The sequence below is a fragment of the Myripristis murdjan genome, chromosome 21 (assembly GCF_902150065.1).
Source record: "Myripristis murdjan chromosome 21, fMyrMur1.1, whole genome shotgun sequence".
NCBI lineage: Eukaryota > Metazoa > Chordata > Actinopteri > Holocentriformes > Holocentridae > Myripristis > Myripristis murdjan.
Genome location: NC_044000.1, coordinates 24,348,964 through 24,366,829, shown reverse-complemented (window position 1 = coordinate 24,366,829; position 17,866 = coordinate 24,348,964). Strand labels below are relative to the sequence as shown.

The following is a 17,866-nucleotide window of genomic DNA, read 5'->3' as shown; positions in this document are numbered from 1 at the left end:
TTTCTTTCTTTCTTTCTTTCTTTCTTTCTTTCTTTTTGTCCCATTGTTTGTCAAATTGCTCTTTGAAAGTCTGTTTTGCTGTCTCTCCCTGTGGTCGGAGCTGAATGATGGCTTTTCATGTTCTCTAAGATTTGAATCTATAAGAGCTGGCGTCTCTTTGTCACTTTAAAATCATTTTGGAACATTCAATAAATAAATAAATTCAATAAGGAGCTTTAGCTTGACCTGTTGGGTCAGGTCAGGTTGGCTTTTTAAAAGCATTTTTTTCAACTTTAACTTGCTAAATACTGATTAAATTAAAAAAAGGAGATCAGAACAACAACTTGAGCTCCACCTCCCCACCAAACATGCAGGGCACAGAAACTGCATCCCAAACTCAAACCCTTAACCACACACACACACACACACACACACACACACACACACACACACACACACACTCACTCACACACACACACACACACACACACATGCAGAGAGCTTATTTTCATACCCTGAGGGGGTTGGGAGTTGCTGCGATCTGGACATGAGGAGAAGCTTCGGCCCCTCAGGAGAGCGGTCAGATCTCGCTCTTCATGTTTGAAGAAGACGTATCCATCTCTTTGATATGTAATCTCTGTTCCTCCAGCAGAACATCTGACTGATGTTAATGAAGCCGTAAGGTTTCCTGAGAGGTGCTTGTTAAGAGGAAGAAAAAAGAAAAGGGTGTCAGGGCTAATGAAGATGCCAGGTTTGCCTGCTGTTCCACTGCTCGACAGTAGAGGGCGGCATTGCACTGCTCTGCCATAAAAAGAGACCTGAAGACGGCAAAACATTGTTCTGATGTAGTTTCACTTGGATATTATTAGTGATGACATGCATATCATATTTTTTTTTTTTATTAATCTTACTATATTTGCTTTACATTTTTCCATGTTGTTTTTGAGTAGCCATTTCCTGCTGTGCATTTTATTTCTTACTCAAGTAATTCAGCTGCTTTTTGTATGTGAGCTACATTTATTCTTTACTCATTTCTTTTTCATTTTCTTCCCCTGTGTTCCAGTAACATCTAAACTGTAGTTTATCTTAAGATGTTGAATTCAAGGCAAATCCATCTCTGCGCTATGAAATTAAATTTGATTGCTGTAATTTCAAGGGTAGGGGAAAAAAAAAAACCTTGGTTCACTGCCACATTTCTTTGCTGCAACAGTGTTTTTCATTTCACAGATGTTACATACTGATTGGAATAGGACGGCAGGAAATAGTGCCATGATTTCTCCATTTCTCTGTGCTTGTGACTTCACAGTGACACCGCTCATGAAATCCTTAATCTCCATCAAATCGCGGTGCTTCTCCTCTTGACTCGGTGGTCACTTGGTATACACGATCAGCTCCCCCGTGGCGGACAACCTGCAGACTGATGGTTGTTTTATGGCCCCGGTGTGTTCATGAAGCTGTAATGACACAAACCCTGCTTGTTGTTACAGAGCGGGGGAGCGGCGTGGTTCAATAATGTCAGGTCAAGCTCTCGTTTTATGTATCATCACTCAGTTGCTCACCTTTGCCGGGATGGTGTGCGTGTGTGAATTATGAGTCACGAACACACACACACACACATGCACACACACACAGAGCTGTAGACATCCAGCTCCACAGGAAAACAAAGATAAATCCGGGGGCCACAGAGAAGAGAGGGCTGGTTTACACGGCTCTCCATCTGCAGACCCTCTTCTCTGCTGCTGCCTCTGCTTCCTCTCCTCTTCCTTATTCACAGCCGGCCAAGCTGACTGGAGCAGCCACCAGCCAATCAGCAGGCTGCATCCCAACGCTGTCATCAACCGCTGCTGGAGGAAGGGATTGGCTCCTGTGCTCTGTGCTTGGAAGGCAGATAAAATGCCAGGTCTGCTCTGCCTCTGGGGACAACCAGGCTGCCTTATAATGGGAACCAACGCTCGCTAGGCTCGGGGGCAATCATCTCCAAGTCACTGTCAGGAAAAATAAGAGGGCTCCACCTTTTTTCTTTTTCTCCATCTGCTGCTCCGGTGTGGTCTCCACCTTCATGTGGAGAAGGGGACTGGGCTGTCACTCCCCCTCTCCTCCTCACTGTCCATCCTCTTCGGCGCGGGCTGATCGCTGATCATTTCTATTTTTGTCCATTTTGTGCTCAAGAGGTGCTTTCTGGAATTTCACTCCTCCATGTACGATAATTTGTACCTGCATGGATTTGAAGACTCGGAGGCGGTGAGTGGAGGGGCTTTTCGCTGTGAGAGCGGCGGGGTGTGAAACACTTGTAAGCCATGCTTTGCTATTGTGTTGATGAGTGTGAGGTGCCTGCATATACATCAGGCTTGAGTGTGTGTACGCGCTCTCACACTCACAGACCCTTACGCAAATATGCGCTGAGGCTTGAGTGGGCTGAGCGTGCACATTGTTGCTCTTTTTTGTGGAGAGTTCAAAGCGGCTGGGGGAAGGGTGTGTGTATGTGTGTGTGTGTGTGTGTGTCTTCTTTGAGAGACAGAGACACACAGGGAGCGTCAAATCTCTTGTGCGTCTCAGTGCATCGTTAACTGCTCCTCTATCATCCAGTTTTCTCATTGATGCCACTGAGGGGAAAACAAGCCAGAGGAAGCGTCTCTCCTTCCATCTCACTGAGCATCCGCTGAGCTGGACAGGGTTGCTCTGCCATCTCGCCGTATACGACTGATTAGCCAGCATGCATGTATTAAAACTGTGTGTGTGTGTGTGTGTGTGTGTACTCATGCATTAATGTGTCTGCTGTATGTGTTCAGCAGCTGGAGCGATTCTTAGCCGGACGCATGATGCCTCCTCAGCTCTTCCATGCAAAAAACGGACGATCATTCATCTTCGCGGCTTGATTTTCCTCACTTCTACTCTTCATTCTCCCTTCATAAGTCCTCGTTTACGTCGCTGAGATCAACAGCAGCTGATGCACATACACTTTGAATAGCCGTAGTACACTCTGTTGCGCCATTGCATCCAAGTGTCACTTACACGCAAGACGAGAGTGTGTGAAGTGGAGAGAAATCTGTCTAATTCCCCCCATTATTCTGTGTGGATTCTTACCTACTGACACACGCACACGCACAAGGGCTTGTACACACATCCCTCACACACACACGCATGCAGATGTGCATGCGATAGCCACTGATCTGGATTTATATTGACATGCAATGGGCATCAGCGGGAGAAATCTGTGTTGGAGCGGCAGAAAAATGCTTACAAAGGCAATAAAATGTAGGAGCTGCTGGGAGGAGGAGGGAGGGGAGAGAGAGCGATGGAGAGGATTCCTACTGATACAGGATCTGTCAAGTGCTCCCTGTCCAACTCCATTTGACTTCCTGGCTGATTTCTAAAGATGAGAGATCCGGGGGAATGATTCACACATAGTGGTAATGAGCTTTATTTGAATAGCAGTTTTCAAAAGCAGTGTGACCGAGTGCTTTGCAAGTGAAAACGAGGATAACACGGCGAACGGCAGTCCAAAGGGAAGTGAAATGTAAAAGGTAACGCAACGATGAAATGAAAAAGTCATTAAAAACAAGTCGGAGGAGGCCTTATGACAAAAAAATCACAGCATCAGAGAACGTACAGTCGGTTCTGTTGTGACATTAAAAAAAAAAAAGCAAGAGTCTTTAATTCCTCTTGTCTCTGAGATCTGCCAGTTCCCTGCTCTCTCTCTAATCCTGTTGAATCAAAAGATTTGGCATTTTGTCGGCTGGTTTATCTCCGTGATTGTCAGCAAGAGACCGAAATGCACATCCAGTACTGCAATTCAAGGAAACTGCAGCCCGTCTAAAATCAGCATCTGGTTTCCTGTCTTTCCAGCCATTGTGGTTATCATGTGGTATTATTCCATGAGTATGAGTTTAAATAATTGATGAAGCCGGGTGCTATTCACACTATTCACTTTCCAGCCGGTCTACTCAGGAAGTGAAATTTGTGCTATTGAATTTTTTTTTTGGCATGAGGTGGCGGTCTGGTCCAACCTGTTACGAAATAGCGTTCTTTCTCTTTCATCGCAAATGGACTGCAGATTTCATTTGGTAATGAAGCTTGCGTTCAAATTTTAGATTTCATGAATCAGAGTTGACCCCCACTCTCTGAATGTGGTTGAAATGTTTTTGAGCTGCCGGTGAATACAAACGCACAAGAGGGCATCTGCAGGGCTTCTGCTGGCTGTGTGGTTTGTTATCAGCGCTTGTCATTAACCTTCCAGTGTCTGGCTTTTTAGGAAGTGAGACTTTATCCAGGGACTTCTAAGGGCAAGGGAGAGTGAGGCATCCGGAGTGTGTTTCTTTGAAATCTGCAGCCGGATGACCTGCGTGCCATCTTAGACTCTTGTGTGACTCATTTCCAGTTGATGTCCCGTGAAGGTGCCACAGGCGGCACAGGGGGGATTGTTGGCACCGCGTCCATGAATCTAGGTGCAACTTGTGTATTTTCACCTCCTTCCTGCTGGAGAGGGGGCACCCCAAGTGTAAAACAGATTGTGGATTTTTTTTTTTTTTTTTTTTTTTACACGTTAGCCTTTAGTTACCCAGGGAAAGCCAATGGAAACATCTTACCTCACATTCATACCGGCACACGTTCATACCTGCACGCTGACCAGAGCAAACACACTCTTCCACTGTAGGCAACTGGAGGTTAAAGGGATAGTTCAGAATTTTTGATTTTTGATTTGATTTGTTGTTGTATGTTGTAACTGACTAGTAGTGATGGTGTCATATGAACAAAACCTCTTTCAGTGAGTCCTCTGGCTGAGATCTCGCAGCCAGCCCCAACTTAAAATGGACAAAAAATACAACCTCAACAAACACACCAAAGAAAATAAATAAAAATGGTGTCAGTATCTACAGTATAATACATAAGAATCCCACTTATGTTGGAACTATTTTGTTTTTTAATACTGATATGAGAACAGGCTTCAACAACAAAAAGTTCCAACTAAGTCTGGACAATACATCAGTATTTGGTGATATCATGGTGTCCATATCATGAAATGAGACTAGATGTCATTTGGGATTTTGGGTATCATATTGAAATATGGTATATGTGTTGCTTTCCTGGTTTTATTAAAGGTTGGTTACAGTAAAGAGATGCAATTTTCTGAACTTATTGCTCTTTTATTTCCCTCTCCCTGCATTGTCACATCCACATTATTCATGACTGCAAAGACAGAAAGCGAAGACAGATATCCCTATAATATCATCAAATATTCATGTCGTGGTCAAAGATATTGTGATATTTGATTTTGACCGTTTTGTTAGCCCTAGTTCCAGCATAAGGCGTGGCCTGAGAGCACAATAAATCAGCAAAAATGCACAAAATATGATGCTTTTATGTCAGTATGTTGGAGTTTACTTTTTGACGGCAGTTGGTTAGCAGATCGCAAGTTCAAATTCAAGTTTATTTAAACCCGATGTCACTGTTTACAAGTTTACAACAGACAAAACAGTACTCCTCATCGCGGGCAAGAAAAAACATCCTCCCCCAAAAATAAGTAAAACAGGGAAAAATCTGCAAAGAGCAAACTCACTGCCTGTGGTTATACTCAGGTAGCATATCTCTGCTGGTCAGTAGCTCATACAACCTTATGTTAGAAATACAAAACTATCCCTTGATGTGCCTTGCTCAAGAGCCCCGTGGAATTAGTTGCCGAAGCACAGGAGAGAGCCATAACTGCTGTTTTTCCAGTCCATCTGACGAGCATGCTTCTCTCACCTTGTGCGGGCTGCTGCTGGCTGGGTGGTGTGACTGCTGGACGGAGCGGGGTGTGAATGCTTTTAGGATCAAATAGGGGCGAAGGTCAGGAGAGAAAGGAGTAGGATGAAGATGGGGGACCAGAGCGAGGGCTGGCGTCTGGAGAGATAAGGCTTGAGTGTGGCACGATGGACTGAAGTCTGGCCACTTGACACTCCTAGATAATAGCCTCACTAACAACCCTGTGTGTATGTGTGTGTGCATAATTGTGTGTGCATGCATGAGAAAGAGAGACAGAAGGAGAGAAAGAGAGAGAGAGAGGCCAAGTGGCAGGGCTGTTGCCTGTGTAATTTTGGGAATGATTTAAAGTGGCTCGTGCTCTGAATTCCTCTCTTTTGCTTCCTGTAAGAGAAGAGGTGCTGAGCGACGCCAGCTTTGTTTGCTTGCATCTCAACATCTTCAGGAATTTCAAGTAGGAAATGAAGTGGCAGCGATCAAATGACCAAATTTGTCATTTAGTTCACTTTTTGCCTCCGTCGAAATACTCCACAGGATCCGTCTCGGCCCCCTCTCAGCGCAAGAAAACGCGGCGCTACAATACCGAAACTCACAGAAAAATTGCATTTAAACTTCCATATCAGGAGAGCTTATTCATTATTTTGAATAATGAAACATAAAGTGAGTGCTGTTCTCTGACGGCCCAAGCTGTGGTGCCCTCATTTGGCTTTCTCTCCGGTCCCCCAGTTATAGATTTCATTTGTAATGAGGCAGTAAATAACAGTTATTTGTATCAAAGGAAAGAGTCCCATGGCTCTGAATGGATCGTTAGCACAGGCGCCTTGAAACCCCGGACAAAAGCATTAATCCTCACCTTACAGCTTGGCAGGTTGATTTCAAAGACTTACTGCTGTTCGCATCTTCGGTTGCACGTTTTGCCATTCATTTTAATGAAATTATTGATATGCATTTCTCGTATATTTTTTTTTTTCCATTCGGGGGCCATGTTGTGGGGTTTCCATGATATTTCAGCGCTCCACATTCAGTCACTTGTTCAGGTGTTTATAGGACACTGGAATTCAAAGTGGTGTTGCAGAATAAGAGCAGCAATTTCAATTCCATCTGTATATTTCATTTCATATTCATTACCATCTGTATATTTCACATCTCATATCTCTTTTTCTTAGGTTAGCCCTTATTGTATATGTTTAGTTTTTAGTCTTTATGGTCTTTATTGTAAATATTTAGCCTTTATTCTATTTTATTTAACTTTATTATATGTTTCTACTGTTGCTGCTGGAACACCAGAATTTCCCTGGTTGGGATCAATAAAGTATATCTATCTATCTATCTATCTATCAGCCATTTGGCCACTAATGGAGATAACACGGTGCGCATATTTTCTTTGTCTTTGCTCGTCATGTCCACGTGGATTGAAAAGAAAACTCCACAAATACAAACCTGCCAATCAGCTGCCCCCCCCCCCGTCTAGGCGTTCCTTGTGGTATCTAGAGAGCCGATCGCAAGAGGGAATGCAACAATGCAAACCATCCGTTCTTGTGTGAAAGTGGCTCGGGATGGTAATTGGATGAGATGGTTGTGCAAAGGGAGGCGCTATTCCAGGAGAAGAAACTGGTGAATAGGGTAGAATTTGAGGCAATACATCATGCCTTAGTCCTCATGTCAAGCAGCCCTTTGTAAGCACGTTTCTTATTCCCATGAGCTTTACCCCATTTGTCCATGTGTGTGTGAGAGTGTGTGCACGTGAGTGTGTGCGTGTGAGTTTGTAATGTTGGCTATAATACAGGTATAAGCACAGTAAATGTTGTGTGTGTGTGCCTGTGTGTGTGTTTATGTGCATGTGTACTCAAAATACCCATTTAATTACCATATGTGGTGTTACAGAGGGGGGGTATCAGAAAAAGACCAACAGACGCATATTGGTGCATTCACAAATGTACATATCAAAATTATCATTACTATATGGATATATGTTCTATTTTCATTTACTTCTTTTCCTTTGTTATATGTGTGACTGTATATGTTACATGTTCTTTAATTTGTTTTGTTTTTTATCAGGTTTTGCATGTAAATCTTTTAATTGTATTGTATTTTTTATTTGACCCCAGGAAGAATAGTCACTACTGAGGCAGTGACTAATGGGGATCAACAATAAACAATAAACAATCATACATTTACACATTTATACATCATCATCATCACCACGACCATCGCCATCATCAAAGTCACCATTAATCATGATTATGCGTCTTTTTCTCGTGTAAGACTGAATTTGTTTGAACCTTTTTCAGGAACATGCAAAACGCCTGCGGTTTGTTACATCACATCTCCCGTGAAGGATTCGCAGGTTTCAAAAATATTTTCTATTTTACAAAATCCGACCTCTGCCAACCGCTATAAAATTTGCAGATGGATTCTCTTGTGAGAGCTAGTAAAGTCCCACCTCTCGCATGCCGTTCCTGGTTTTAATTTATCTCCCTGCCCTGTATGGATGGATGGTGTTAATGGTGTGTGTTGAGTAGAGTATCTGGCAGCGTCCATGGGGGCAACAGACTGTGCCATCATCTGTTAGGTAAACATTTGTGCTGAGGCCCAGTTTTTCACCCCGTATGGCTGAGTCTGCAGGACTGAGAACGTAGACCAGCTGGCTGCCCGGCGAAATGGAGGGTGGATCCACCCGGCCTGACAAGCGGTATATGAGATGGTGTGATTGAACGAGTTGAAGTAGCTTCTCCTCTCTATCTGATGAAACACCATGGACTGAAACTTAAACCACCTCACATCTCAATTTGAACCACAAGCACTGTGAATCATTCCATGGATGAGTTACTGAGCGCAGGAATTCATAATAAAGAAGAATGTGCAGAGTTGATTCTAGTTATTTCACATTTAGACTGATGAGCACATATGGCAGGTGCACCTCTTAAAACACACCATTTTATTAACCATTTTATTGTGGTATTGTTGTAAAATAATATTCCTAAAACTGAAAAAATGCTACTTTTATTTGTTTCCAATTCAAATGAATCCATTTCAACAACTGGCTTGAATTCGTGACACTACTAGGACTGATCTGCTGTTTTCAAGATATTTTACCTTCTTTCAAGATAATTCTTGAGACAGGTGAAAACACACCAAGAAAAAGTGAAAGTGCTTAATCTCAACATTGTTTTCATTTATAAGCATGAAAAATAATCAGTACTATCTTTACTATATATACATACATACATATTTTTATCAGTGCTGTCAGTTCTATACATCATATACTGTCAGGACTGTCAGGAGGACTGGCAGTGGTCAATGCTGGATCAAATAACTTGTTAAGATGTATATGTTTTGCAGTGAATCACTGAATAACTCACCAATAAGGACTTGGCTGATAAGGCTGATTTTCATTTTTTTTTTTTTTTTTTTTTTTTACCTCAGTTGCATGGCTCATATTGTTTTGTCAACACTGTGATGGTGTATAAACATGATCGCTGCATGTTCCTGATAACATAGTGACTTGAAGCATCAATGGGAGTGGCTAAAGTTTGAAATCACCACCTAGAGCACAATCTACATGTTGATGTACAGTGTATTAAGTATAACATTGTTGCTCCAGCCCATAATAGACCTGGCACATTATTCCAAATGTCACTTTTTTCAGGCCACGTGATGAAATGCTTTATCTGGGAACGCTTTCCAGAAGACTAACCTCTCTTTTATCGTATCAGCGACCCCACCATCCAGGCATCAGGCTCTGCCACCTTAGCCCACAGAGTCTGCGGAGGGGGAACCGAGGTTACTTTAGTGTAACCCTGGTTCTATTAGCACAGGTGGAGTCCTCTCGTTCTTCAGAAAGCTCGCGTTTATGTTAAGGCACACATGTGAACGGTCAAGCTCATACATGCAAATGTTCAGGGAGCAGGGTCATTTACACAGAGAGAGGTTGTTCCCGTTGAGTCCTCTAGAGGGCTCCGTCTGTGCCAAGAGAACTCGGGTTACAATATCAGAACTTGTGATTCATCACACTATATTCAGGCGGCAACAGCTGTTGTTTGAGAGCAGTCAGCTGTAAAGTGCCCTATTGATTTTATAATGTCAAAACGGGGCTTATAGTGAGAGAAAAGCTGAAAGAAAGCAGTGGGAATATATTGTTTTATCTGCTGTGGGAGGCCGCTGTCAGAGCCTGTGAATTTACATAGAAAATGAATTGTTGTTACACACAAAGCAACACGATACCTCCCGGCTCTCAGTAGTACTCAGTAAATACCACAGGGAGGGCCTTGCATCACGTTGCTTAGTGTCAAGACAGAATTATTATGTTATAGTTTCCTCTGCATTTGCTTATGTGACGCGATTACATATAAACGTGCTCTTTAAAAGTTAGATAATCTTCTCTCACTGCTTGTTATATGGGGCAGCAATCCAAGGCGGCAGATATGGCTAATATTGTCTTAAACTTTATTTTGAGTGAGCAAGTAGAGCAAAATCAGTGCCTAATGGGATATTTTAAACAAGCAGAAAGAATATATACTAAAAAAACATGCCTTCTGCTTTGCTTTAAAATGTTGTTTATCATCTCCTAAACATATCAGAATCTTGCATGTACATAAGGAATTGAAGGAAAAGCAGGAAGACAGGGAGACAGACATGTTTAAATCAAACGGCAGATAAAGACAGACAGGCCGACAGATAAAGAGAGGGTTATAGATGACTGTAGACAGGAGGGTAATAGGCAACGCGAGGCCAATGAATCATAAAGGATATTGATGTCAGTAGTGGTAACAGTAGTAGCTGTAGCCATGGTGGCTCTCATCATTCAGCCTCGCCCCTTATGTAACACTGGTCATGTGACAGGGCCTGGTCAGACCATTGGAGGGGCCAGTATGTACAGGAGGCTGCAGGCGACTGTGTGCTCTGTACACACACTTTGCTTTATCCTCCCTATACCTGTACTGAAGAGCAATGATGAGCATTAGCTATCATCCTCCCTATGTTCCTAGGTTCCCTCAATGTCCTTTTTTTTTTAAAAAAAAACTGAAAACAGCCCCATGTCCCCTCAAACCAAAATTGTGTATGAAAAAAACTGAAGGAGCATAAAGCCCTGGGAACATGAAAATGCTCTCCATGTTCCCTTTTCCAGGGGGCAAACATCCAGTGTTTATGTTAATGTAGCCTTGTATTAACTCAGCCATATTATAAAGTAAACAACCAACCAGTGAGAGTATAGGGGCTTTGCATCATATATCTCCTATATGAACCACATCTGGCAGCACCATGGAGGTCGAGTGGAGAGCTGGCAGTGCATGAATAATGCCTGAACATGTAATAACCAGGCAGAGGAGCAACCTGGAAAACAGTGCTGTGGTATGGCTGCAGGTCACTTCAACAAAGTTTTAAATAAAAGTGAATATCCTGTAATGATAGATTTGTTTCCACCAAATTTTTTAAAGACCAGATCGCTGAAGTGTCAGTGGCAAAATCCTCTTAGTCAAAGCCAGCACAAAACTGTCTATTCAGTGTCAAACCATAAAATCAAATGGAATGCAATATGTTTAAACAGAATAGAGCACACTTTAAAAAAAACAACAACAATAAAACAGTAACACTATATTTATAAGATTGATTGTATTTCAGCATAGGGACAACTTTCTGTGTCTACATGGCCTATCATTCTTGTGATTGAACATACAGTGCTCCTGAATACCAACAAAACTCTAAATAAATAGAAAAACAACAAAGACTTAAAAGGGTAATCAAAAAATGGGATGAAATTAAATAAAAACAAACAAACAAAGGATATGTTACATCACATGAAAGCGCTCTATACTCTAATGTCTGCAGTCTAATGTCTAATGTGCTCCAATGCTACACACTGGGCCAACAGGGTTAGGGTTTCCGTTCCCATGTGGTACTTTCAGGCCCTGTAGATGAAAGCATCCACCAAATGGCACATTTATTTAATTTCATGAGGCATTTTGATGAATCAAAGAAGCTTCAAAGTCACCAGTCTTCACAAACATGTACAGCCACCACGCTTAACAGTTTTTCCACAGCGCTTAAACACACAGATTGGAACCGAAGCCAGATCTCCCACATGGGAAACCAAGCAGCTACAGCTCTGGTCAGCCAAAGGTGAATCCCTCAGAGCCAAGACTGCGCCGCAGCCCTGTTAAAGATGCGTCACAGTTGTGTGTGCATGTGGAAAATGTGAGCGTATGAATGGTGTATATTATCGGAAGAGGCTGGCATATGTACATGGAGCTATATCATCTCATAGACTGAAGTACAGAGTGCAGGGCTACCAGCCAGGAATCCACTTGACAAGCCCAGTGTGTAATTTGTGCACTTGTCATCTCATCCTCAGGAGCATGTTACATCACGCTGAGTTTCTTACACGTTCACCTTGCTCCCAGTGGACAGCACAAAGCAGCTCTCCTCTGGCTTGGTGGCCTCGGACTGAGAGCTCGCCTGAGCCCCTGTTGCACGCTGCGATGGGGTGTGATCATCACCGCTGATGTCTTGCAGCCACCTTCGTCAGGAGGCCTGAAATAGTGTCTACCCCCCCCTTCCATAGCCCCCCCTTCAGCGTCCACCCCCTCACAGCAGGCATGCGTGTGATGCATGTGATGCTGGAGCTTGAGGAGCACGTTGCTGCGGCAGTGATGGGGAAACTGGCTCTCTAGCCGTGTCCACTGTTGCTGCTGTTTGTGTTGGATGGTGTCTGTCCTGCAAAACAGTCCTGATCTGTCTCTGTCTATGCCTTCCTTGAGTAAAGGGTGGATGTTTTTACTGCTGCTCACACCCGGCAGCCACTGACTCGTTGCTAATAAGGAGCGAGGGGTGAAGGAGTGGAGGAGGGAGGAGGGAGGCAGCTCCTCTGATAGTGATGGTATGAGACTGATTCAGCTGGAGGCCAACTGGGGGGGAGCAAGTCACCCACTGAGTCCCTGGGGAACACACACACACACACACACGCACACACACAGCGACATGTTCACTGTGGCTTTTGTCAACCCTGACACAAAGCTGTCTATTTTAACACTCCGATTTTAAGTGCATTAGCTTGTTGCTGTTTTGTCAGTTGTGCAGTCCCGATCTGAGGGCCGAGTAATACATAAAACTCATTCTGTCAGCTGTAGTTGAAGCTATTACTCAATGCCACTTTAGGCCTACTGTTATTTATAACCCTCCAAGTATTACTGTGGCACTATATGATAAGGAATAGCACCGGAACTGTGTAATGTTGAGCTGTCATCGTCATAAATATAGATTTTCATTGTTTTCTGACCGTGGCAGTGTGTAATGTCCACTACCGCTATTATCTGACCTCTCACTGAAGATAATGTTTGTTGTGTTTGCCAGGGGTTGGGGCTTATCTCGTGGTGCCTCAAAGTGGAATACACTGCGAGGGCCATCTCCATGTGAAAATGTCTAACCCGTCTTACTAGAGAGATGATTCCCTCGCTTTGTGCTGCCCACTCTGAGCTAATTGCTCTCTTATTGGCACTAAGGTTTATTTCCATTACGACGCAGGTCATCATTTCACTCAGCCCTCTCGTGGGAGAAATGCCATGATTTCAAGGAGGAAGAGCCATGCAGCACAGGCCTGGGGGAAAGGCTGCTATCTTGCATTATGTTTGTATGATCTAAGTATGGTATGGCTCCTTGCAAAATCTCTATTCTTCATTTTTTCCCCTGCTGTATTTGGTTGGTGACACCGTCTGCCATGTGAAGAAAATATTCACGTCTTTGGGCTGAGGGTAAAAAGACTAAATTGCAGTGTGCGTCAGAATGATAATCAGTCTCTCTGAAAGTCTGGAAAAGTTGGCTTTTTTTAGCACAATATTTTTCAGGACACCAACAATATGTCTGATTGTTAGTCGCTCTTTTGTCGCCGTGTTCTTTTGAATCACTGAATGCAATCTAAAGCCTAAGACATTCGCTTGCTCAAAACAGACGTCAAACAGACCTCAATGAATCTGCAAGATCCCTGCTTTTTTATTATTATTATTATTATTTTGGTAATGGATTTGGTGCAAGGCAGTCATTGCTATGATGTTTTTGAGCTTCCCAGAGGTCCACTGGATTTACCAGAGAAAGACCTAGAGCAGAAATTGTCAAAGCTTTCAAGAGGTGGCTTTACATTGAAATGCTGTTGTGTTACATCAGTAAGCAACAGAGAGCAGCAAAATTGACATTACTACCTCACTAAGGCTAAGGTGACAGAAATGTCCTTGTTCGCCTTTATGTAATTCACTGAAATGAGTCATCAACATATAGATCCGGGACCATTCCTGCTTACATCCTTTATCCTTGTCGGTTTCCAATGTGATCATTTTTGAAGGGCTTCCCTTGTTTTGGAGAAAGAGAAAAAAAAAAAGAGCGAAAATACTGTCTTTCTGAGCACGGCGGTGCAGCCCCGCCGGTCAACTTTAATCAGACTGTCTTTGATCCTGTATGGAGAGGAATACAGTGATCATGTGACACAGCAGCCCCTCTTGGATACACACACACACACACACACACACACACACACCTGGACATTTACAACCACCCACTCGCTTAGTCAGTGTCTACTCTTTTAAGAAACACAGCCTCTTATAATGCCCTGCATCTATTAGCACTACTTTGCATTTAAATGTATTTAGTTTTGAATAGGATGAACAAAATGACAAAATTACTAGAATCACTCCAGCCTGCCATGGTAATTGATAGTTTCACGTATTATAATGGTTTATCGTTTCTCTGAGGAGAAAGCCCCTTGATGTCAGGTTTAATCTCTGTCACGTAGAGAAACTTGCTGTTGCCCTGCAGTCATATCAGCGGTACTGTGCGCTCTTTCTCTGCAGGGTTCAGCTGATTCCTACACAAGCCGACCGTCGGACTCGGATGTGTCCCTGGAAGAGGAGAAGGAGGGTGGCCGGCAGGAGAGGGAGCAGCAGGCCACTGTCCAGCTGGAGAGGGCCAAGGTCAGTCAGTCCAGTGGCTCCGAGATTCACTGGGAACAATGTACAGCTGAGAAGAGCGACACACTGCACCCCACGTGAAACACACATGAAACAAACGTATGAATGAGCTCTACTGACTGTTCATGTTAACACTGAGATTCACATATAAGGAAGACTGAAACCTTCCTTCAAGGAAAAATCCACCCTAAAGCTCCAACCCTGCTGGTTCCATTGGTGGGTTTATCATCGCTGTACGGCGTGCAAACTCACATAACTTTATTTTAAATTTTAGTGGAGATATGTCCTGCTGAATTATAGGCAGCAATTATAGTGTGTATAAAATGATGCACACTCAGTGTATGTGTGATATAGTTTCCATGAAGCGTTTCAAGCAGCCGAAACAGAATAGCCATGCAATGTTATTGTATATTGTTGAAAAATATAATTTTTTAACACTGATGCTATGTTGGGGGAAATTTAATGGAAAATCTTAATTTGAATGGGTTAAAACTACTAAGACACAGCTATTGATGGTTCCATTTTGTTTTTTGGTCATTTTGTTTTCTTCAAGAAGATACTGTTAGTGTTGTTGCAATGGTGTAAAATATGATTTTCAGCTGGGAAAAAGACAAATGGATTTGTGTCAGACCCTGAGAATCAAAGTACAAGGACTTTTTTCAAGACTCACTATTTTGCCCAAACATTCGACACACAGAAAGAAATCCACCATAGAAGAAGCAGAGATGGCCTGAGCATCCCAGAGTGCAGTGCAGCCATAAAACATGTTGTGTTTTGAGTAAAGCACATTGCCACCAGCATAGTCACACCTCGATGTTCCCAAACTAATCAAACTCGCTTTATTTATATAACCACACAGCCACTTTTGATTGAAAGCAACAAGTTCAGGCATGTTTTCTGGTGCTGAGGTGTGTAACTGTGGAAAACATCACCAAACTAGTCAAACGAGGAAATTGGAAAGTGGTTACAAAAAGGAATTCACACCAGTTATATAACAGTGAAGTGGTATTCAAGGATTTATTTTTTGCCTTTATGTGTTACTGGACACTTCTGGTCAGAGTCCCGCCAGCCATTTATCTTTGCAAGAACATCATTCATTTGGGCAAAATGTTATATTGCTTGTACAACAACACATTTCCCATTCTGCTCTGTCTCCCAGACTAAAGCAGTGGCCTTCGCGGTGAAGACGAATGTCAGCTACTGTGGCGCGCTCGATGAAGACGTACCTGTGGCGGGCACTGCCATCTCTTTTGATGCCAGGGACTTCCTCCACATCAAAGAGGTACAATTCAAGCTGTTCAGGGCCACTAAACCCACAGCACTGCATGGACTGATTGAATTTGGTGGACTTGTTGCTTTGGTTTCCAATCACCAGGGCAGCTCTGTTCTCTGTGTTTAGAAATGGACATTTTGGCATATGTATGTTGTGTTGCATTTAAGTATTTGCCAATATACATCTAATAGAGTGTAGTGATAGTTTTACTATGTGAATAATCTACCCTTTTTAATGAAAACATATACAATGCACATTACAAGTATCATATAATACCTAACAGTGCGTTAATAAGCAACTATGTACTTTTGTGGCACAAAGTGACCGTGAGAGATCCTTTGAAGTTTGAAGGAATTGGTAACCCAAAAAATCAGTGAACTGTACTTTTCTCTAACCTGAATTTTTACTTCTTAGTGGCTTTTAGGGCTGGAGCTGGTAAAAAAAAAAAAAAAAGAAAAAAGAAAAAAAAAGAAAAGATTTGGCAGTAGGCTCAGCCATAAAGCACCTGTCCATTGTTGTTTGGGAGACAGCTCTGGATTTTGCTCTTTAGTTTCAACTCATCGCTTCCTCTTTGCTGAGGAAATGTCCCACCAGTGACCATATCTGACATCTGAAATTAATTTGGACAAATAGGGGAAATGCATGAAGTCTCTCTTAGTGGGAATGGGATGCTCTTTTCTGTTGCAGCATAAAAATCTTCCCTCGTGCAGCTATGCTTTGTTTTATATGTTAATTCGGGGATAATTGGTGAAATAAGAGTTTACTGGCTACCGCTATCTATTTAATTAGATAGATAGATACTTTATTGATCCCGCAGGAAATTCAGGAATGCATGCATGCAAAATTCATCAATTTTGCATGCATGCATTTGTATGTTGCACAAAAAGCTGCTTCACTGAGTTTTTCAAATTTTATTTAAATGCTATCTAATATTTTCAAATCTATCTTCATTCAAACAGTGAGTTTCTCATTATTATTATTATTATTTTTTAATCTGATCTGTAGAAATACAACAACGACTGGTGGATCGGCCGTCTGGTGAAGGAAGGCTGTGACATCGGCTTCATCCCCAGCCCTCTGAAGCTGGAAAACATCCGACTCCAGCAGGAGCAGAAGAGAGGACGCTTCCATGGGTGAGGAGAGGAGGGATGGATGAGGTGTGATGGGAGGGAGGGCGGAGGGATGATCCACAGAAATGTAAGTTAGGGCACATGCATCAAATTTGACAGATGAGGACAAAGGGTTCGAGGGCTCTAGGTGTTGAAGGGAGACTAATGGGAGGGGTGAGCAGATTTTGGCAGCTGAAGCGAGCTGTATTGGAAGTGAATGGGGCCTAGATGAACCCGTGGCTGGCGAGGAGGTGAGCTGGGCGAAAGCCAAGTTGTGTCTTGTGGTCCAATCTCTCCCTAGGTGTGTCTGGATCCCGGCCACTGCAGAATTTTCCATCAGATGGGGTGATGTCTCTCAGCCACTAATGCAATCAGAGATGCCATGTATTCTTCTTCATTGACTATGGCGGCAGAAACAATGCGGTCTTTTTCTAACTATCGATTTGCCACCTTGAGTCGTGCGGCTCTGCTCTTTGCTGTCTGTTCAAAAGAGCATTTCTGTCTGCAGCCTTGGCTTCAATAATATTGGAGTGAAATTAAACTGGCTGTGTTGTTTCAGGCAATGCCATATGGAGGACAGTTTCAGTATGATGAACGTGATCATGAAGCAGGCAGCATGTCCAGATTTTCCATGTGGTTTATTTCTTATGTTAATGATGGTGCTTATTGCCATATAATGAGTGCTTCTTTTACATCAAGGAGATACTATACACTGCTGTTTATTATGTTCTGTGTTATCTAAATATATCACAATCAGCATGGGGATGAAGCCAGCAGTAGGGACCTATTTTCCCAGGAGATTGGTGTTTGAT

At 42.8% G+C, this 17,866-nt stretch overlaps 1 protein-coding gene across 1 annotated transcript in view; it reads left to right on the top strand.

The window, feature by feature from the left end:
- Positions 1 to 17,866, top strand: part of cacnb4a (calcium channel, voltage-dependent, beta 4a subunit) — a 35,151-nt gene that overhangs the window by 8,685 nt on the left and 8,600 nt on the right. Inside the window, exons 3-5 of the mRNA XM_030080474.1 lie at positions 14,556 to 14,675; positions 15,832 to 15,954; positions 16,951 to 17,078. Coding sequence (XP_029936334.1) covers positions 14,556 to 14,675; positions 15,832 to 15,954; positions 16,951 to 17,078 — 371 coding nt within the window. The remainder of the gene's footprint in view (positions 1 to 14,555; positions 14,676 to 15,831; positions 15,955 to 16,950; positions 17,079 to 17,866) is intronic.